General features: G+C 43.8%; 1 protein-coding gene across 1 annotated transcript in view; it reads left to right on the forward strand.

Annotated features, from left to right (window-relative positions):
- The first annotated feature begins 1,150 nt into the window (after positions 1-1,150).
- The window catches only part of LOC131483044 (zinc finger protein 84-like), a 286,703-nt gene continuing 265,894 nt past the window's right edge, over positions 1,151-21,959 (forward strand). The window contains 3 exon segments of the mRNA XM_058679911.1: positions 1,151-1,373; positions 1,376-1,478; positions 1,722-1,804. Of these exon segments, the coding sequence (XP_058535894.1) occupies positions 1,151-1,373; positions 1,376-1,478; positions 1,722-1,804 (409 nt within the window).

The raw sequence follows: 21,959 nt of genomic DNA on the forward strand, positions 1-21,959 counted from the left end.
CTCCAATGAGGATACATAAACCTGAAGCATGGAAAGGTAGCCCAGAACTTTGGTCCCATTTCAGGTGGTTGGGATTCAGGATCTACTTAAGGAATTTCAAGTCATGCAGAAATTTGGCCTCTTCTGGGGACTGTCATTACTCCAACATGAGTTTTCATGTTTGACTGCAAAATGAAAATTGATGTGATAAGAAAAGTGAAAATGGATAGTTGGTGATTAGAGACTTTTAAGTCTTAGATGGTTGCACTTACTATCTCTGCCTACCACCTCCTAAAAGTATAATCCATCTAGAGTTTCAGTTAGAGCTAGGCAGTACCTGGGGATTATGTGGGTGGGTTGGCATGTTCATGTTTCTGCAGAGGGATGGGATACCAAGGGTCATTTCCACAGGTTCAGTACAAACCTTGTGGAGTCTTCTCTTTGCTAAGTCTACCCTCATAGGTCTTGTATAAGAGCCAAGTCTTTTTCAAGTTCCATATTCTGCACCCAACCGTTACCAGGAAAGCTCAGTGACTTTTTGCTTTAACATACTATAGAAACAGAAAATAGAAAGCAGTTGTAGGCAAAACTTTTACTTAAGTGACCAGTAGAACTTGGAAGAGGGGCTGGGGAAAGCAACTCTCCAGAGGGGCTCAGAGATCTGGTGTCTTGAAAGGAGAGAGGAAATAACATCACAGTTTATTTTAAATCCCTTTTCCCCACAGGAAGCCAGATGAAATGCCATTTGAAAAACAGCAAGTCTCTAATGTACCTGAGAACAACTTTGAGAGTGGGGAAAATCTCAGTCATCTTGACAAGATCCACATTTGTCAGCAGTCCTTTGAACACAGGGGAAAGAGAAAACTTTCATTGGGAAGAAGATAGTCCTTAGGTGTGAGCAAGTTTATACCAAAGACCCATGTAATCAGCAACCTGTCAGTGTGGGAGAAGCAATTCATGTTGGCTACTATACATCTTGCCTTAGCACAAAACAGAGAACTGACACAGGGGAAAAGTTGTTTGTGTCCAATGAATGTAAAGGAAACATGTACCAGAAGTCAGAACTCATTAGAGTCAGATCCTTCAAAGTGCAGAGAACCCATATGAATGCAACGAGCATGGAAAAGCCTTTCACCAGCAATTACTTCTCATGAGGCATCAGAGCATCAACATGAGGAAAAAACCGTATGAATGTAGTGAGTGTGGAAAAGCATTTTCTCATAACTCATACTTAATGTTGCATCAGAGAATCCACACAAGGAAAAAGCATTATGAATGTAAGGAGTGTGGAAACGGCTTTTCTCATAAGCCAACCATCATTGCATACCAGAGGGTCCATACAGGGGAGAAACCTTTTGAATGCAGTGAGTGTGGAAATGCCTTTCCTCGTAAGTCATACTCATTTCACATCAGAGAATGCACACTGGAGAAAAACCTTATGAATGTAGTGAGTGTGGAAAAGGCTTTTCTCATAAGTCATACCTTATTGCACATCAGAGTCCACAGTGGGGAAAAACCTTACGAATGTAGTGAGAGTGGAAAAGCTTTTACTCAGAATCACACCTAATCATATATCAGAGAATGCACACAGGGGAAAAAAACAGATGGAAATAGTGATCATGGAAAAGGCTTTCCTCGTAAGTCATACCTCATTACACATCAGAGAGTCCACCTCGGAAAACCTTATGAATATAGTGAGTGTGGAAAGGCATTTACCAATCAGGTTTTGTTCAAAATCACATAATCCACACCAGGGAAAAGCCTTATCAATGTAGTGAGTGTGGAAAAGCTTTCACTCATAAATCAAGCCTAACGATGCATCAGAGTATACAGAGGGGAGAATCGTTATAAATCTAGTTTGTGTGAAAAGCATTTACTCACCAAGCAGGTTGCATTTAACATCAGTGAATCTCTATAGGATAAGAACCTTATGAATGTAGTGAGTGTGGAAACCTGTCAGGTTTTGTTCAACATCAGAATTCACATGGAAAGAGCATTATGAAAATATCACATGTGTGTTAAAATTCATACACAAACACATTTTGTGTGCAGTGGAAAACATCCATGCTTCAATAATTAGTATATCTACAGAAATGAGTAAAATATCACTGCATTGACTGAAAAATCATTTTTCTGAAAACAATCATTTGCAGATTCACAGACCCCAGAACTACAAAAGCATATAAACAGAGTAGCTAACATAAACCTGTTTTGGTCTGACAGAGCTTACACAGTGAATGAAACAACCATTAGCAAGAGTACAAATACAAAACATTGTAAAAGGGCAGTGAATGTGGAAATATATTTTGAAAGTCACAGCAGGTGTTAAACAATAAACATGAGGAGTGTCATTTCAGAAGAGAGGTTATTTGTTGCTAAAATAATTAAGATTCAATTTGTACATGATGTCCCTTTGTTGTGAGGTGGGGAGTGTGAATGACTTCTGCTTTCAGATTTAATGTTAATAATAAATGTTCAGTCTGCAACACTTGTTTGAAAAACTGTCTTAGTGTGCTTGCTTCAGCAGCACATATACTAAAATTGGAATGATACAGAGAGCTTCTTTGAATCTCGAAATTCCGCGTCACATTACAAAATTATGTTGAAATCACAGATATCAACTGATGCATGTGGCAATTGTAATGATAAAGACCCAGGTTTGAAGGGCGAATCTTGTCCAGAGGGAAGATTCTCTTGTGATATCTGGCCAAATGTGGATGCTATTTGACCACTGTCTCTCCTTGACTAATCACTTTGTGTGATTGCCCCTGGATCTCTGCTTGCTTATCACATGCAGTATGCCATAGGTACATGGCACACAGTGTCTCTGAGGCAAAGCCCTGGCAGTAATCTCAGGTCAGAAAGACTCCAACTTGGCCTGTTCACTCGGGATACATCCAGAGTAGTAGGCTGTATCCCAATCTCTCTGTCCCTGAGGAACTGTGCTAGAATTTTTCTGATAAGCAACTCTAACAAGGTAAATGCAGCCCTCATCTTGTTTACCAGTCACATGTAATGATCATGCCCAAAGGCATAGCTTTCAGCCCAGGTGCTAGCCTAGCTTCGTCTGCCTGCACATGGCCTGAAACACTAAGCTTCCAACCCTGCTTACAAAATGCAACTGGTGACTTGCTTAGTGTCCAGAGAGATAGGCATGCTTATTGATCAATTACAATAAGAGTGTAGGATGGGAGTACTATTGAGACCACCCTCTGCCTTCCCTCTCTATTGTATATATGCTTGTATGATCTTCCCAATGAAGGGACATCCCTCTCACTAGTTTGCCTCTGGTGATTCTGCAGCCAAGCTACACCATTGTCATTGCCCTCAGGAGTCTCGGGGGCTGCTGGTCAAAAAACACACAAGACTCTAGTAGGCATATCTCAGAGGCAAAAGAATTGTCTGTCATCAGACTCTTGGAGTGCCTATTTCTGGTGGAGTTTATGTGTCAGCTGCCACCACTACTGCTCAGATTCACACTGATTTAATGCATCACGGCTTCCCACAGTAAGGTTTTGCCATTGTATGAGCTACAAGATAGCAGTCTGTCCCTGAAGTCTTTCACCTGTAAGAGTGAGCACCACACCAGCATTGTTACATAGTAGGTAAGCTGTCTGAGATCCTAGCCAATCCACGATGGTTTTGCTTTTGGCTTCTGGTTTCACAGCAGCCCAGCAACTGTAATTCAGCCATTGGGGATATGAACCAGTGGACAGAAGATAACTCCCTACTTTGGTCTTTCTCACTTTAATTCTGCTTTTTAAATTAAAAAAAAAATTAAGAGTGGATACCATGACTAGCGTTGAGGTAAATGGAATGTTTTTGTTAAGTTCATTGACATGTATCTCATGTGTGACAACCTGGACCACTTCTACTATTTAATATTTAGAGTCAAGGCCCGATCCAACCATGATGAGCACTGAGGGCAAGAGAGGTATTTTTTTTTTTTCAAAATTGGCCATGTAATCAATGCCTTACTTCAACTGCAGAATGAAGTTTGTACACTCCTGCCTGCTTCTCACCAGAATTCTCATGTGAGCACCGAGCTGTGAACTCTCTGCTGTTGTTTCTGATCAGCTCCTGGCTCAGGTCATCCCTGGCAACACACTTCCCAGAGCCTCCTGCAACAGATTTATTGAATATCTTGCATTTCCACTTTTAAAACATTCCCAGTCTCTGACAGTATCCTAACATACTCTGGTTGCATCATAGGAGTGTGGAATAGGTGGAAGGATGGGATCCACAGGGATTGAGAGAAAACAGGAGTGGGTCCTTTCTTTCCAGTTATGCATCCTGTTTCAGTAACCAAGAGTTGGAGCAAAAGTCAAGAGTTACTAACTGGGTGTCTCTAATTTCAAGAGGCACAAGAACACCTAGTTTTCTTTCATGAAGTGATTTCCCCTTCACTCTTCTTCACCTGCTCATATAGCCACTTTGCAAATAAAACTTCTCTGTCTCCACTGCCAACATCATGAAGATGATAGGATTGTGAGAGTGAGACCTTGGTGTCTGGGTGCAGAGAACTTTCAAAAGCCTATTGGCTGCTGGGAGACACCCAGGTTGGGTCATATTCCATGTGTGGGGTCCTGGATCTGGCCACTGCAACCACACAGTGAGCAGAGCCTGGGCATGCCCTGGCTCAAGAGGCTTATCCCTTCCCAGTGAATACACCAGGAGTGGATATCCTGGAAAGAAGGCGGGCCTAAGCTCCATCCACCTTTAAACTTGTGCGATGGCTGGGACGGGGGGTATGACCTAATCATTTTTTTCTTGTTTTGGGTTTCTATGTAGTGTGTGTGTGTGTGTGTGTGTGTGTGTGTGTGTGTGTATGTGTGTGTTAGATCATTAAAGAGAAATTGATATGATTATTTTCAAGTTTTCTATTTTTTATTTCCTATTTTGGGTCACGGTTAAATGATATGCAGAGAAGCTATACCCAGCCATCCAACCATCCCAGTACCTAAGGATGAGTACTGGACCCCTAATGCCAAACCAAGTTTCTGTCTAAGTGGTTCCGATAGTTCTGAAATGTTGTTCATCTCACCAATTCAAGGATGAGGGAACTCTTTCAATGTTCATTGGCTGACATGGTTGACCTTAGAGTCTCCATTCACCCAGATATTTGCTGTCATCATTTGGCTGGGGTACTTATCCAATTTGTTCTCTCCTCCTTTATCTCAGATGGTCCAGATGTGCTCTTCAGGCCTCAGTGGGCTGACATCTCCAGGTGGATCCAGGCCAGTTGTCCAATGCTACTTTTCAACTGAGGAGGACCAGTTCTTGCAAGTGGGCCAAGTCCTGAGCCAGTTGATCATGTCCCATTGGATCCCCACCCTCGGTGCTCACTGAGCTAACAGCATCATGCAGGCATGTGAAATACCAAAGCCAGGTGTCCTGAGGCCTGCCCCACTTTATACTCCCAGGACTAGCAGACTCAAGACCCATCGCACTGTCCGTCCAAGGATCCAGGCCAGGTAACAAGCCCTGCCACACATAGAGCCTCTGGGGCTTGTGGACTGGGCTCATCACACAGCTGTGCCCAAGGGCCCAAACAAGGCTACCAGTGCCGCACTAGATCTGCCCCCAGGGCTTACGGGTCAAACACCAACATCTCCCTGACTGCCATGGCTTGACTTAGCCCATCTTCCACCAGCATGTGGTGCAGTGTGTCTTGCTCCAGGTTTCCCCCAATTCCACTTCATGTTGCTGTGTGCTGCAGCCTATCCAGGAACTGCATGGCCCCCTGCCTGAGCCCTGATGTGAGTTGCCTATTGTAGTGGCCTGATCCAGCACTGATCCTGCACCCTATCCTGGTTCTCAGATCTGTTAGAGGATGTTATTAACTGACACATCCTGGCCCCTTTCTACAATAAGTTAATCTCAGCTTGACACATAAAACACACCTGTTTTTTTTTTTTTTTTTTCCTCAGAATGCATTGAGCACCGTGGAGGAGTGACCAGGCTTAAATTTGTCAAATTGAGCATTTTTTTAAAAAAATAATCTTACAATGTTGATTAGGGTACAAAGGGTAAAGGGCTACAGAAAAGTGAGTAAGACCATTGTTTACACACCAATATTTTTTCCCCCTGTATCTGAATAGGGGGTGAAATAAAGGGAGAAGCCCCACCCATCCTTCCAACCATCCCAGGTCCCCAGTGTGGGGCATGCTCCAAGTGTCCTGGAGCAGGTTAATTTCAGGATATGAGTGTTCCTGTTGGAGTGCAAAACAATAATTTTTTTCTTTTTTTCTATCTACACCCTATCCAGTCACGTAAACATTGTGTGCTGTGGCAAAAGTTACCGTAAGTTGTGTGATTAAGCCCTTGGTGTACAGTTATATCATCTCACTGGAACTGTATTTTACCTCCTTCATAGTGAGAAGGTTGAACTTGAAGTCTCCTTAAAGTTTCTGTCTCCATACAAGGCTTCTCCTTAGGACACACATTTTATTTTCATGGGAAAGAAATTGCAGGGACTAGGAGCTCCTGAAATTAAGGACAAGTAGTAAGCCAACCTGAAATATATTTCCATGAGTTGAATAAAAACTAAGAGAACCTGGGTCCCTATTAGAATTTTTGTCATTTGCAGTTTTCAATCCTCTCTACAAGACTATTTTGGGGGGTTCCTCTATTGCGACTGCTGTTCACCTGACTGCTTCAGTACTAAAAGAAAACACATGCATTTGGCTGGCTTCCACATAGCATAGGCTGGCTGAAGAGGGTGCACTTGTGGACACTTGAAAGTGCACGACCTCATCGAGCGAAACTGGCAGCGATTCATAACCGGAGAACTATTAACACCACTCGAGCACATATCTCAGAGCATGCCCCACATCCGGGACTCGGGGTGGGCGGGAAACCGGGTGGGGCTTCCCCCTCAATATCCCCCTTTACCTCAGATACAAGATGGAAACAATGTGGACATAATAGTATTACCCACTTCCCTATCCCCCTGAACCTTTTTTTTTTCTTTTTTCTTTTCTTTTTCTTTCTTTAACTGTAATTAACTATGTAAAGATTGTCAACAACACAATAAAATAGATTATTAAAAAAAAAAAAAAAAGAAAGTGCAGTCTTGAATGGAGCCTAACTGATGATTTCAGAGGAATATGAAGACTTGTGACCTAAGGTTTTAGTTAGATAAAACAAGCCTATTGAATTCTCCATGTGCATGATGTGTGGCTTGATCAAAAAAGGGGGTAAGGAGATCAGTGGGAGGGAATACAACTGAGGGGATATGTTGCAGATATGGAATGACGTCTGAGAGACTTGTGTCAATGAAGTTATTGCACTTGCTGGTAAGTGGGGATGGGGGCTGAGATCAAGTGGTTTGGAGTGGGGAAGCAGAAAGATTTTATGGATAAAACTAATGCACCAACCCATGTGAGAGACCTGAGCTAGGCTAATTATCATGGCTGCAACATAAGCTAGCACTAGGGGCCTACCTGGCAGGGCTCCCACTAGCATGTGCTGGAGCCAGACTAGAGAATGGATCAGGCTGTAGTAGGTTACCACACCTCCAAGTTTCCATGAGCCAGAATGAGGGCAGACTAAGCAGAGCAAGGTTGCAGCATCCACCAGCAGAATTTGGGACTGGAGGTTGGCCAGATCAGGCTGCAGCATCTGTTGGCAAAGGCCAAGACAGGAAATAGGCTAAACTGAGTTGGGTCACAGCAACCAGTGTCACACATAAGATTGGTGGCTGGGAAAAGGCATGGTAGAGGAGTTTAACAGATGACTTAGCTGGATTGTGGTTCCCTCCAGTGACCATAAGCGCTGGAATAGAGGCTGTGAACAGGACTGAACATGATGGCAGTGTCACTTGACATGGGTGTGGACCTGGTCAGAGGATGACCAGAGTGGACCATACTCCAGCAGCCATTGGTGTTTGAGAGAAACAGGGTGAGCGTAGGATGGACCGAGCACCTCCTGAACCTCATGAGAGCTTAGTCTTCATGAAGAGCAGTTATGGCTAGGCTGAAGCACTCAACAGTAAGATGCGGAATGGATGTGGGCCCATTTTGAAAGGCCATTTTTCCTACCAGGACAGAAAGTGGAGTAAGTTAATCTGGGCTAAGGTCCCTTCCTTATGTGTGATATCTATTACTGGGAAGAGACCTGATAGATCAGTGTGGGGAACACCTTTCAGGATGCAGTCACTGTAGGTGAGTGCAGGAAGCAAGTCTGGGAGCAGCCCAGAACAAGCCAGGTTGTGGTCCCATCAGCATATGTGTGGGTCAGGTCATAACACCTACTTTAGGTTGTGAGAACCAGAAAGGGGTGCAGGACAAGTTGATCAGGCCCCAACACTATCCAGTCTACATTAAGGCTGGGGCTAGGGGATGGTTGGGCTGGGCAGTGCAGTGATCCCCATCAACTGGAGCCAGAGCTGAGGGCAGATTGGGCCATGACAGCCTACAGCATCTGCTGACAAATATTCAGTTTAGGAATGTTGTACCAACTTGAGTACAGCACCCACTGATACATGTGAGACCTGTAGGGTATCTGGTGGGAGGTTCCTGCTGGGTCACTGCTCCCACTGGTGAGTGTGATTACTGAAACCATGGCAGACAAGTCTGAGCAGTGCTGCAATACCTGCTAGCTTACATGTGAGTTGAGTGGGGGAGAGCCAAGCTGTGCTAACCAACTCTATCCACCGGTGCAGCCATGAGTCAAAGTAAGTGTAAGCTGGTTTACCTTTGTCTCAGCATTACCTGGCACATTATGGAAGAGGACAGGTCCTGTATGGAAAGACTAAATAATTCAGCCAGGTGCAGTTGGCTAGTGGCTAAAGTCCTCACCTTTCAAGCACCTGGATCCCATATAGTTCATATCCTGGCTGCCTTGCTTCCCATTCAGCTACCTGCTTGTGGCCTGGTTAAAGTAGCTGAGGATGGCCCAAAACCTTGGGACTCTGCACCTGAATGGTAGAAATGGTAGAAGCTCCTGTCTCCTGGCTTCATTTTGGCTCAGGACTGGCTGCTTTAGCGACTTACGGAATGAATCTATTTGCAATAAATTTTCCTGTCTGTTTTCTCTGTATATGCGACATTCAAAAGAAAGACAATAACAAATTAACAATGTTAATGTAAAAAAGGAAAAAGGCTGTGGAAACTTCCTGAGCACCTGTATTCATAAACAACATCAACAAAAAGACTGCAGTACCACCTAATGAGTGTAAGATGCATGTCTAGGGATGCGACTGGTGGGGAATTTTTGGGCCCCTCTCAGATGGGCCTCAAGACTCACAGGTGGCCATGACAATCAAGGCTGGTAGTTGGCCTGGCCAGACAGGCAGTTGTACTTACCAGCATTTTTGTGGACTGGATTGCAGTGTCAGTTGGTTTGAACTGAGCTCCAACACTCTTATAGGTGTATGGAAACTGAATGAGATGTGGGGAAGACTGACCAGTTTGATGCAAATGGCAGCATTTTGAAGACTCAGGGCTGGGGGGTTGACACGTCTGGGTTTATTGGGTGTCACCCTGACTAGGGTGCAATTTCTGCTGATGAATGTGAAGGCTAATTGTGTGGTGGACAATGTTGGGTTGGGCTGCAAGATCAGTTGGCTTATATGAGAACCAGGTTAGAACTAGAACTGTCATAGCAATTGCAACTACCATTGTGCTTGTATAGGCTGACATCAGTGATGGACAGAGTTGGACCATGTACTGGCATGCACACACAAGAATATGGTCTGGGATCATCTCAGATGAAGTTTCTTTGGGGATCCTTCCAACTGAATTGCTGGACTCTGAACTCTAACAATGGGGAGAATCGCAGGATCTGTGGGCTGGCTGTGGAATACATGTATCAGGTCTGGACCATCTCCATGGCAAACATGAAGCAGTAGTGGGCATGCCCAGATGTATGTGCAGTACATGGCAGTGCATTGGGGCTGGTCAGGGATATCTGATACCATAGCAGGGGAAGCAGAGCATAAAATTGAGACAACTACCCCAGCCAAGTGCTGACAGAAAATATCTGGGTGAATGGAAACTGGGTAGCCAAAGGACTTTGGAAGGATTTATTCATCCTTGGATTGGCAACAATGACAGAATTTCAGAACTAGCAAAACTGCTTGTGTGAAACCTTGGCAGCAAGCACCACATTGGGGATCCTGGACTGACACCGATTGTCCGTATCCCATCCCTGGGTACTGGTGCTGTGGGGAAGCTGGGTGAAGCATCTCCTCTAATTTGTCTTCTTTTACAGGATACAGGGAGAAGATAAAAAAAATTTGGAAACAGTGATCTCACCCATGCACCCATATTCCTAAACCCTTCCTATCCTGGTTAGTTATGTAAAAGTCATCAGAAATAGAAAATAAAGTCAGGTTTTTTTCTTAATACTAAGATTAAAACAAGCAAGCAAGCAAACAAACAAAAGACTAGGGCCTAGTGGCTTAAGTCCTCAATTTGCATATACTGGGATGCCATCAGTGTACCAGTTGGATTCCCAGCAGCCCTGCTTCCCATCTAGCTCCCAGTGTGTGGCCTGGAAAAGCAGTCAAACATGGCCCACGGACTTGGAACCCTGCACCCACGTGGGAGATCCAGAAGAAACTCTTGGCTCCTGGCTTTAACTGGTACAGCTCTGGACATTGTAGCCATTTGGGGAGTTAATGAATAGATGGAAGATCTCCCGCTCTGTCACTTCTCTCTCTATATCTGACTTTCTATTTTTTAATATTTATTTATTTTTATTACAAAGTCAGATATACAGAGAGGAGGAGAGACAATGAGGGAGATCTTCTGTCCAATGATTCACTGCCCAAGTGACCGCAACGTCCAGTGCTGTGCCAATCTGAAGCCAGGAGTCAGGAACTTCCTCCAGATCTCCCACACAGGTGCAAGGTCCCAAGGCTCTGGGCCATCCTTGACTGCCCTCCTAGGCCACGAGCAGGGAGCTGGATGGGAAGTGGAGCTGCCGACACCTGAACTGGTGCCCATACAGGATCCTGGTGCATTCAAGGCTAGGATCTTAGCTGCTGGCCACACCGCCGGGCCCAACTTTCTATTTTTTTTAAAGATTTATTTATTTTTATTGGAATGGCAGATGTACAAAGAGGAGGAGAGATGGAGAGGAACATCTTCCATTCCATAGTTCACTCCCAAAACAGCTGCAATGGCTGGAACTGAGCCAATCCGTAGACAGGAGCTAGGAGCTTTCTCAAGGTCTCCCACATGGGTGCAGGGTCCCAAAGCTCTGGACCGTCATTGGCTGCTTTCCCAGGCCACAAGCAGGGAGCTGGATGGAAAGTGGGACTGCTGGGATTAGAACCAGCACCCATATGGGATACGAGTGTATTAAAGAGGAGTTTAGCTGCTATACTATCGCTCCGGGCCCTATATCAGACTTTCTAACAAAAAAATGAGTAAATCTTATAAAAAACAATTTAGTTTTTCTCTTGTGACCAAAATATAAATATCATGAAAATATTATTCAAATGAATTAGCTGCTTCTAATTTCATGAAAATGTATGATGGAACAATCCAAACGGGAGTGCAAGGTTATTTACAGTGATTCTTATAGAATTCTATAATGGGCCTGGTGCAGGAGCCTAGTGGCTAAAGTCCTTATCTTGCACAATCCAGAATGTCATACAGGTACCAGTTGTCATCCTGGCAGCCTTGCTTCCCACTTAGTTCTTTGTGGTCTGAGAAACCAGTCAAGGATGACACAAAGACTTGGGGCCCCGCAACCGAGTGAGAGACCAGAGAAGGTTCTGGACTTTTGCTCTGAGAAGGTCAGGGGACGCCATTGAGGCTCCTAGGAATGAATCATTGAATAGAAGATCTTTCTCTCTCTTCCTCTCTGTATATCTGACCTTCCAATAAAAGTAAAATTCCACAAGTGGCACACCAGGCACCATTTGTACAGTGTGGCAAAGTTTAATCTGCAGGAACAGCAGTGAGCTGCACATGTGCTGAACTAGGGGACAACTCACTGAGCTCAATGCATTGCAATGGTTTCACAGGGGAAATAACACTGGCTTTGGCATCATATGGGTCAAAATAGATCCATGCAGCACTCAGACTTAACAGTCACAGGTTAGAGCAAGGTCAGCAAGATCAACATTCTAGAAAAATAGCATAACCAGTGCAGAAACAGAAGCTGGGATTAAAATGTATTTAATGAAATAATAAGAAAACATTTCCCTAATTGGAGAAAAAATTGGGAAACAACATTCAGGAGGAGCACAGAACTCCCAACAGTGTTGAGCAAAAGTGATCTTCACCACGACATATGATAATCAAGCACTCTTCAACTGAAATAAGGAAAAGATCCTTAAGTGTGCACTTGAAAAAAAATCAACTGACATATGAAAGAATGCCAATTAAAATCACAGAAGGCTTCTCAGGAAAGTTACTCAGCAAGAAGAGAATGAACTGACATATTTCAGAATCTAAAAGCAAAATTTGGGGCCCAGGATAACACACCTAGCAAAGCTTTCCTTTTTGTTTGAAAATGAAATAAAATTCTTCCACATTACAGCAAAGTTTAAATAATATTCCTCCAAGCCGTGGCTGGGCTGGAACTTCCAATAGCAAGAACCAGATTGGGTTAAAGTCCAGTCAGGAAAAGCCACTGTTCCTGCTAGGACAGGAGGTGAACTGAGTACCACTGGCTCATACACCCCGTGGTATGAATGAAATCTGTCATTGGGAGAGGTTCTGATGGAGGAACCTGAGCAACTAGGACATAGTCCCTGCAGGTAAGCACAAGAAGCCTGATAGGAAACAGCCCAGAACAGCCCATGGAGAGTGTCCCACTGGCATACACTTGGCATGGTTCAGGGGCAGACCAGGCTGAATCAATTTATGTCATCCACTGGCGAATCCAAGCACCAGAACAGAATGTGGGTCAAGGCAGATTTGGTCACAACAAAAACCAGTGCACATTAAGGAAGGCAAGGTGAAGTCAACTGCCCTGGATGTGACCACAGCAGCCAACCAGCATGTGTGAGAAACAGGAAGGGAGGGGTCAAAGCCAGCAGGGGGAATAAGGGGGGATTCCTTTGCTCGACAGCTACTCCCACTGGAGAGAATGAGCTGGGATGGGTGCAGACAAGATTAGGCAGGGTTACACCTGTGTGTTTCATGTGAACTAGATCAGGGAAAAGCCAGGCTGGGCTGATTGACCTTGCTGGTACAAATAAAGTTAGAGTGAGTGAGAGTTGTTTTGGGCTTAGCTACAGCATCAGCTGGCAGAAGCTGGCACTGGGGGCTAATTCTGTCAAGTCAAACCACAGAACCACCTGGAGAGTGAATAATCTGGGAGTGGGAGAAGCCTGGGAGGGAAATAGTGGGCTCCTCCTTCTTCTGTTACCACTCCCATGGGAAGGCACAAAAATTAGGACAGGGGCTGGGGTGGCTAGACAGAAAGGAACCCAAGAACATCTGTGAGGGCTGGATAGTTGAGCTGGCTGGATGGAGCTAGGCTTTAATACCCATTGACATGTACGAGAGCTGAATGAGATGTGGGACAGAATGAACTTCTCTGCTGCATATACAGGCAAGCCAGGGTAGGGGATGGGCCTGGTGGGTGTTATTGTGAGTCACTCTGACTAGGCTGCAGCTCCCACTGGTTTATGTGAGGGCCAAGTATGTGCTGGGCAGAACCAGGCTGGCCTGCAACACCTATTGGTTCCAGTGGAAGTCGGGGCTGAAAACAGAACCAACCCAGCAATTGCAACCACCTGCTGATTGGGGCGATGGACTGTGGTGGGTCCTGTACTTGCTACTAAATACAAGAATCTGGTCTGGGAACACCTCAGACAAATTTCTTTGGGGATCCCCCTAGTTGAACTGCTGGATTCAGAACCCTAACCATGAAGAGATAGGACAAAACACGATTGCAAGATTTGGCAAGCACACACAAGAATCAGGTCTGTGGTCACATCAGATGAAATTTTTATGGGATCCCCCAACTGAATCACTGGACTCATAGCCCCAAGCATGGAGAGAACTTCAGGTTCCATGGTCTGACCATGTAGTGCATGTTTCAGACCTGGGCCTCCTCAGTGGCTTAGATACAGCAGTGTACAACATATCCAGGTGCACAGGGAGGAAATGGCAGTGCATTGGCAGCTTCAGAGGACACCTAGTACCACAACAGAGGAAACAGGACAGAATAAATCGATCAGCAACCCCAACCAAGTTTTGGCAGTGAATAACTGGGTCAATGGAAATTTTAAGGTAGACTAGGTCTACCAGTGGATTCTGTAGAGATTTCATTATGCTTGGAGTGGAAGTAATCTGGAACTGTTTAACTTTTTTTTTTTAATTATTTATTATTTAACTTCAGTAATTACATTGTATTATGTGACACAGTTACATAGATACTTGGGTTCTCCCCACCCCTCCCCAAACCCTCCCACCATGGTGGATTCCTCCACCTTGTTGCATAACCACAGCTCAAGTTCAGTTGAAACCTGATGTGCATGCCCCACATGGGGGACCCTGGGTTGCTGTTGGGTGGCTGTCTTCCATCCCAGGGTGCAGTGATGTTTGGAAGGCTGGATTTGGCTTCCCTCCTTCACCCTAGTTACAGGAAGGAAAAATAGAAATTGTGGAAACAGTGATCTGACCCAGCTTCCTGAAGACAGTGAACAACTATGTAAAAAGCATCGAAAAACCCCATAAATTAAAAAGGAGTTATCCAGGAAAAAAAAAATAGAAAATTTGGAAACAATGATCATACCCACTTTTCTCTAACCCTTGAATCCAACCACCATGATCAACTATGTACACTTCATCAAAAATGAAAATAAATAGCTCTTTTTCCAAATTTTATTTGTATTGCAAAGTCAGATCTACAGAGAGGAGGAGAGACAGAAAGAAATATCCTCCATCTGAAGATTCACTACCCAGATGGGCACAACAGCCAGTGCTCAGCACATTCAAAGCCAGGGGAAAGAAGCCAGGAGCCAGGAGCTTTTTCCAGGTCTCTCACATGGATGTAGGATCCCAAAGCCCTGGGCCATCCTTGACTGCCTTCCAAGGCCACAAGCAGGGAGCTGGATGGGAAGCGGTAACAGGGTCCCTCATCCAGTGAGTGAAGCTCCAACACAGGTGCTTGCTCTTATGAGGATTTATTGAAGGACAAACTATTTACATAACATAACAAAACAAGAAATTCAAGTATAATACAGAAGGGCAGTAACTACAGCATATTTACAGGCTTCCTCTTCTACTACTACTACTACCACTACTCCTCTTTGTTCTCTCTCTCTTTGTTCTTCTCAAACTTAGGTTAAAACTCTATCAACAGCCAATTCCAACAGGGCTGCTTGGCCACGCATCAAACACACCAATCACAGCCTTAATCACGCGCACACCATGAAGACTGCATGAGACCTTGAACCAATCTTCTGCAACTTCCTAAAACTTGTTTACTGCCTTTGTGCTGTGAGAAGACAATAACAAGTGCCATCTTGGGGCATACTCCCGCTCTCCACAAAGCGGGGCTGCCAGGATTAGAATCAGTGTCCATATGAGATCTCAGTGTATTCCAGTTGAGGACTTCAGCCACTTTGCCACTATGCCACTGTGCCAGCCCCAATTAAGAATTCTTATGTGAGCCTGGTGCAGTAGCCTAGAGGCCAAAGTTCTCATCTTGTATGCTACCAGATCACAAAGAGAGAGCCAGATGGGAAGTAGAACTGCTGGGAAATGAACAAGTGCCCATGCAAGATCCCAGCACATACAAGGCAAAGACTTAGTCACTAGTCTTCCATGCCAGGCCCACGTCTTGAAATATTTCTAAATATGTATTTGTGTATTTCAAGTCTTACAGACAAATGCATAGACCCCTTCCAACCACTGGTTCATATGGAATGCAGCCAGTGATTGCTCCTTCATCTCTCCTTGTGTACTCTCTCTGCCCTCCTAATATAGCCAGGATATTAGAGACAGATGAGTCCAATTAGTCTTTTTAGTTATAAGCCGAGTTCCTGTTCCTGCCCAACGAGTACTAATCAACTCCTTAGTCCACAACGCTTAGGTGAGCCACAGGTGGGCAGAATCGAATACCCATCAACCGAGAGGGGATGGTATTGCATGGTTGTGTAACCACTCCCCTCACAAGCCCCTTTAAAAGGCCTGTGAAGTGAGGGCTCACTGTCTTTCTTGTCAGGTGTTTCCATTACTCTGGCACCTTGACACTTGACTGACCAAGGACAGGTAATCCCTTGAGCATGGTCCCTGTTTACTGCTTTGATTGGACTTGTGATCTGCTATTTTTAGTATGTTCCATTATTACTAAGCTTGGTTAATAAAGACTCCTTAATAAAAGCTTAGACATGTCTGGCATGATCTCACTCACACCCTTAACATGGTCGGAAAGTGTTATGGGGTGCAGCCAGTGATGGCCAGCACCCCTTGACATTGGGCAAATGGAATGTGGCTATGCCCCCAACCCTCTGTTCATGGCTTGGTGGAGGCTGTGAAGCTAATTGTGTACTCACATAAGTTCCAGAAGGTAGGGACTAACAGCACTGAAATACTAATTATATCCTTCCTGGGAAGTACTCAGTGCCTCCGGACCTTCCTTTCCTCCTTTGTGCTAAAACATACTGAGTTCCTTTCAAACTAATTGGAAGGTGAGGGCTTAAAAACCCCTGGCTTCTGACATGTGGTGCAGTAGTTCCTGGAGTGTAGTTGGAGCTGCTGTCTTCAGGCTTGGGCAATAAAAACTCCCCTTGAACATCCTACAGCTGAGTCTGGTGTGATCTCTCACAATTCTAAACAAAAGTAGTCAGACAGCACTTTGGAGAGTAATTTGGAAAAATTACAGGCAAGCTAATGTAAAGCGTACAAGACAGCATTTTCAAGTCCAGGTCTCCATCTATCTCCCCATCCTCCAAAATAAATTTATTTTCTAAATGAACAAGGACAAATGTACACATTGATTAATGTAGCAATGATCACTCGATCATATGCTTATATAATATATTTAGAAATAGCAGCTGTGTTGTACCACTTCAGAGGAAAACACATTACACTCAAATCAGTTAAAATAAATTGAATGAGCCACCTTTATTTTGGGGAAATATGAAAAAATACAATTACCAAGAAGGCAAGGGACCCAGTGCTGTGGCCAGAAACTAAAATCCTCGCATTGAATGCACCTGGATACCATATGGGTACCGGTTCTAATCCTGGCAGCTCTGCTTCTGATCCTGCTCCCTGTTTGTGGCCTGGGAAGGCTGTTGAGGATGGCCCAAATCCTTGGGACCCTGCACCCACGTGGGAGACCCAGAAGAATCTCCTGGGTGCCATGCACCCATATGGGAGACTGGAAGAGGCTCTGAGCTTCTGGCTTCAGATTAGCTCAGCTCCAGTCTTTGAGGCTGCTTGGGGAATCAATCAACAGATGGAAAATCTTCCTCTCTGTCTCTCCTCCTCTCTATATATCTGTCCAATAAAATGAATCTTAAAAAAATGAAGGGATGGCCAGTTACACCACCATCTGTGATGTTGTTCTCTCATACTAAGAGCTGGTTCATGTAACAGCTGCTCCATATTCTTTTGTTTTAAATTTTACTTCTTTTATTATTACCATTTTATGATTCAATTTTGGGTTTGGTGGACGCTATTCCTTATCTCTGTCAAGAAAACATCTTTAAGTATCATTAGTAGGACAGGGTTGGAAGAGGCATAATCTTATAACTTTTCTTTACTGTGGAAGAACTTTATTTCATTTTCAAAGACAAAAGGAAGTGTTGTTGGGTACGTTATCCTGGGCCAACAATTGCTTGCTTTTAGAATCTGGAATATGTTGCTCCATTCTTTTCTGGCCTTTGGAGGGTCCCTGTGAGAAGTCTGCTATGAGTATAATTGGCATTCTTTTATATGTCAGTTGATTTTTTTCTCGTGCACATTAAACCATCTTTCCCTTACGTTCGATTGAAGAGAGCTTGATTATCGTATGTCATGGTGAAGATTGTTTTTGGTGAATACAGTTAGGAATTCTGTACCCCTCCTAGATCTTGTTTCCCAATTCTTTCTCCATATTAGGGAAATTTTCTCTTATTTCATTGAATACAATTTTAATTCCAGCTTCTATTTCTGCACCTTCTGGAACTCCCATAAATCTTATATTTGGCCTTTTAATAGTGTGTTTCAATTCTTGAATACTTTTTTTGGCCTGATCCAGCTCTGCTTCCAGTTTTTTGTGTGTTTTCCTTTGGTGATAGGAAATATCTTTCAATTTTGAGATTCTTTCTTCTACCACCTTCATTCTAGGTTGGAGACTCTCCACTGTATTTTTAATTTGCTTCACTGTATTTTTCATTTCTGATATATCAGGTTTCATCTGATTCATTTCCAGTGTGACATATTCATTAAATTCCTTGAATGCTTGCTTTACATGCTTCTCATTTTTTATAAGAAGCTTTATAACAAATGTTTAGAATTCTGTATCTTCCATTTTCTCAATGCCTTTCTCAGTGAACTCTGAGGTTGGCACAGGCTTTTGCTCCTTTGCAGGGGAGTCTTCAGTAATATTAATTGTGCCTCTGTCTCTTCTTTTGCTCTGGGCCATTGTACTTATGCTTATCAGATTCTGCTACTTGGTGCAGGTTTCTAAGCTCTATCAGCCACAGGTTTACAATTTGATTTTAGTTATTGGAGTTGGTACTTGGCTCTTTGTTTGCAGTCACTTCTGCATTGTCTAGCAAGTTCCAGGTCTGGGTTCTAATGTTAGATTTCCACCATGATCACCATAGTTCCAACTCCTGTCTCACCAGTCTCCACCTTCTGTAATACTCTGGAGATGCTGCACTGTTGTCTGTACAAGCTTTCTCCCACTTCTTGTTGGAGCAGTTCCTAGGATTAAGACACCAGGTGTCCTAACTTGCTAGGTTGTTGATGGTGCCAGTCTTGCAAAACCCATTGGCTCTTACTTCTGAGAGCCACACAGATTCATTTTGACCTGCACAATGCCATAGGTTGTACTATTTTCCTTTGGGGCCAGTACAATGCAATGAGCTCAGAAAGCTTTCACTGAGCTTAGCACATGTGCACCTCACTGTTGTTTCTGCTGTCTTAAAGTTTTTCCACAATGTACAAAATGGCAATCAGAGCTCTTGATTTGCTGCCCATCAGGTCTGAGGGCTACCCAGACCTATCTTGGATAAAGCCCGTAGGATGCCACATTGTTGAAGTTCACTGAGTAACAATCTGCCTCCTTCCACAGAGGCTGAACATGTTCCCTGTTAGGGCATTTATGGTGAGAAAAGCCACAGAAAGTAGAACCTAACCACTCACCACCTGTCTCCACCAGACAGAAGAGCCTGTCTCACCATGGCATTTCTAGAATGCTGAGGCTGCAGGATTCTGGGTTCTTATGACCAGGCAGCTGCTAATTGGACAGCTTATATGGCCACACAGCCATGTGAGTTCAGAAATGCAGCCAATCAGAATGCTTCCTGTCACCAGAACAGCCACACTGTGTTATGTGACTGAAGCAAGAGTGAGGACCCAGACTGCAGCTCAAGTTCAGAGCTTTGACATTTCACTTGGCCATGACCCACCAATGTTGGTGTGCTGTCAGCTTTTTGTTGCTTCAACTCATCCGTGTAAGTGTCTATGATGTCACTGTGATCTGGAGCTTGACACAACCTGTGGCAACTGAGAGACAGTCCTATGAATATCAAACTTCCACAACCATCCCCCACACCCTTGTTTCCCCACATTGCTACAATAGTATAGTCCTTTATAAGGATTCATGATTAAATCAGTCTGCTATTTAAGTGTGCCCTTCAATTGCTAGTACAGACAATGTTAGATAGTCCAACATCCCATCATCTACAAATTACCAAAAGCTTCGCTGGGTGTCCATCTTTGAACTGGAAGTATGGATGCATACTGCATTGCATCCCCACATCTGGATATGGTACTCTCTATTACTCCATCACTATACATCCCACAAATGAAACGCCTTGAAATAAGGTATGAATTAGAATAAGGGTACCTTTTTCCCCACATTCACACAAACAGATATTGTTAGTGGAGTTTTGATTGTAGGCCAGTCTCACTGGAGTTAGATGGTACCCCAATGTGGTTTCATTTGTATCTCCCTGAAGGCAAGGGAGCCTGAGCATCTTTTCCTATGTCTGTTAGCCATTTCTCTTTGCTCTTTTGAAAAATGTCTGTTCATTTCCGTTGCCCATTTTTGCAGGGTTCTTTATTCACGGTCTCTGGGTTTCTGAAGCTCTTTGTAAATCCTGGATATTAGTCCCCTATCACTTGTGTAATGTGCACAAATTTTTCTCCCTTTCTGTTGGCTGCTTCTTCACTGTGTTAATTGTTTTCTTTGCTGTACAAAAACTTTTTAGTTTGATGTAGTCCCATTTGTGCTTTTGGTATCTTTTCTAAGATGTCTCCCAGTACACTAGTTATTGGAAGATGCTTCCAATGCTTTCCTTTAATAGTTTCATGGTTTCTGGATGCAGATTTAGGTCCTTGAACCATTTAGAGCTGATTTTTATACACTGTGACAGGTGCAGGTCTTGCTTCCTAATACTGAAAGTTGCTATCCAGTGGTCCCAATAGCATTTGTTGAATAAAAAAAGGATTTTCCCCTGGTGTGTTTCCAGTTTTCTTGTCAAAGATTAGTTGGCTATACATGTGTGGGCTCTCTTCTGATATTTCTGTCCTGTTCCATTGATCTTCCCAGTTTTTGTACCAGTACTAGATTGTTTTGATGACCACTGCTGCGCAGTATGTCCTGAGTATGTCTTCTCTGTTATTTTAGCTAAACTAATTATGAATTTGGCTTAGAAGAGGGGTGGAGAATGCGTGTTCCAAATGTTGTATGAGCCTGTGAAGCCCGTTGGTCTGACCTTCCTAGAGTAACAGCAGGGAGGACTTGAAATGCAATAACTTACCAGCAGGTTGTTTCAAAAATGCTGCATTATTATTAGTAGGATTAGTATTATTTATTGGAAAAGCAGATATGCAGAGAGAAGGAGATACAGTGAGAAAAGACTTTTGTCCATCCACTGATCCACTCTACAAATAGCCAAAAAAAAAAAAAAAAAAAAAAAAAAGCCAGGTCTGAGCAAATCTGAAGCCAGGTGTTTCTTTCAGATATCCCATGTGAGTGCAGGGTCCTAAGGCTTGGGGGACTGCCTCCCCGGGCCTCAAGCAGGAAGTTGAAAGGGAAGTAGGACATCAGAGGTATGGAATTCCCATGAATGCAAGTTGAGAATATAGCCACTAGGCTATCATACTGTTACCAAGGCAATTCTTAAGTTCAAGATCTTCTATGGCTTCTTAATGATGTAAGTGTCCAAATGGCCCTTGGTAGAATAAAGGTTGACAGAAAATATTAAATTGGAGATACTGTTTCAGCACAGTGACACAGTGGATCAAATTTCCACTTAAAGTGCCTCTGTCACACAGGCACCAGTTCAAAACTTTGCTGTTCATCTTGCTATTCAGCTCTCTTTTACAGCACCTGGGAAAACACTTGGACCCCTGTACCTGCATGGAAGACCCAGAATAAGTTTTGGCTCCTGACTTTTCTGCCTGGCTCAGTCCCAGCTGATGCAACAATTTTTGGAATAGACCACTGGATGGAATACCTCGCTCTCTTTCATTATATCTCACCTGCTCTGTAACTGTGCCTTTCAATCAAACATGTGTAAAAAGGAAAAAAAAAAGAGGATACAAGGGCAATTGTAAGAGAAATCATGGAGATGACAAGGATTAGAGATATGGCCTAATCACTTTTTTTTTTTAGATTTATTTATTTTATGACAAAGCCAGATATACAGAGAGGAAGAGAGACAGAGAGGAAGATCTTTCATCCAATGATTCACTCCCCAAGTGAGCCGCAACGGCCAGTGCCGTGCTGATCCGAAGCTGGGAACCAGGAACCTCTTCCAGGTCTCCCACACGGGTGCTGTGTCCCAATGCATTGGGCCGTCCTCGACTGCTTTCCCAGGCCACAAGCAGGGAGCTGGATGG

This window comes from Ochotona princeps, chromosome 22 (genome assembly GCF_030435755.1).
Source record: "Ochotona princeps isolate mOchPri1 chromosome 22, mOchPri1.hap1, whole genome shotgun sequence".
Classification (NCBI taxonomy): Eukaryota; Metazoa; Chordata; class Mammalia; order Lagomorpha; family Ochotonidae; genus Ochotona; species Ochotona princeps.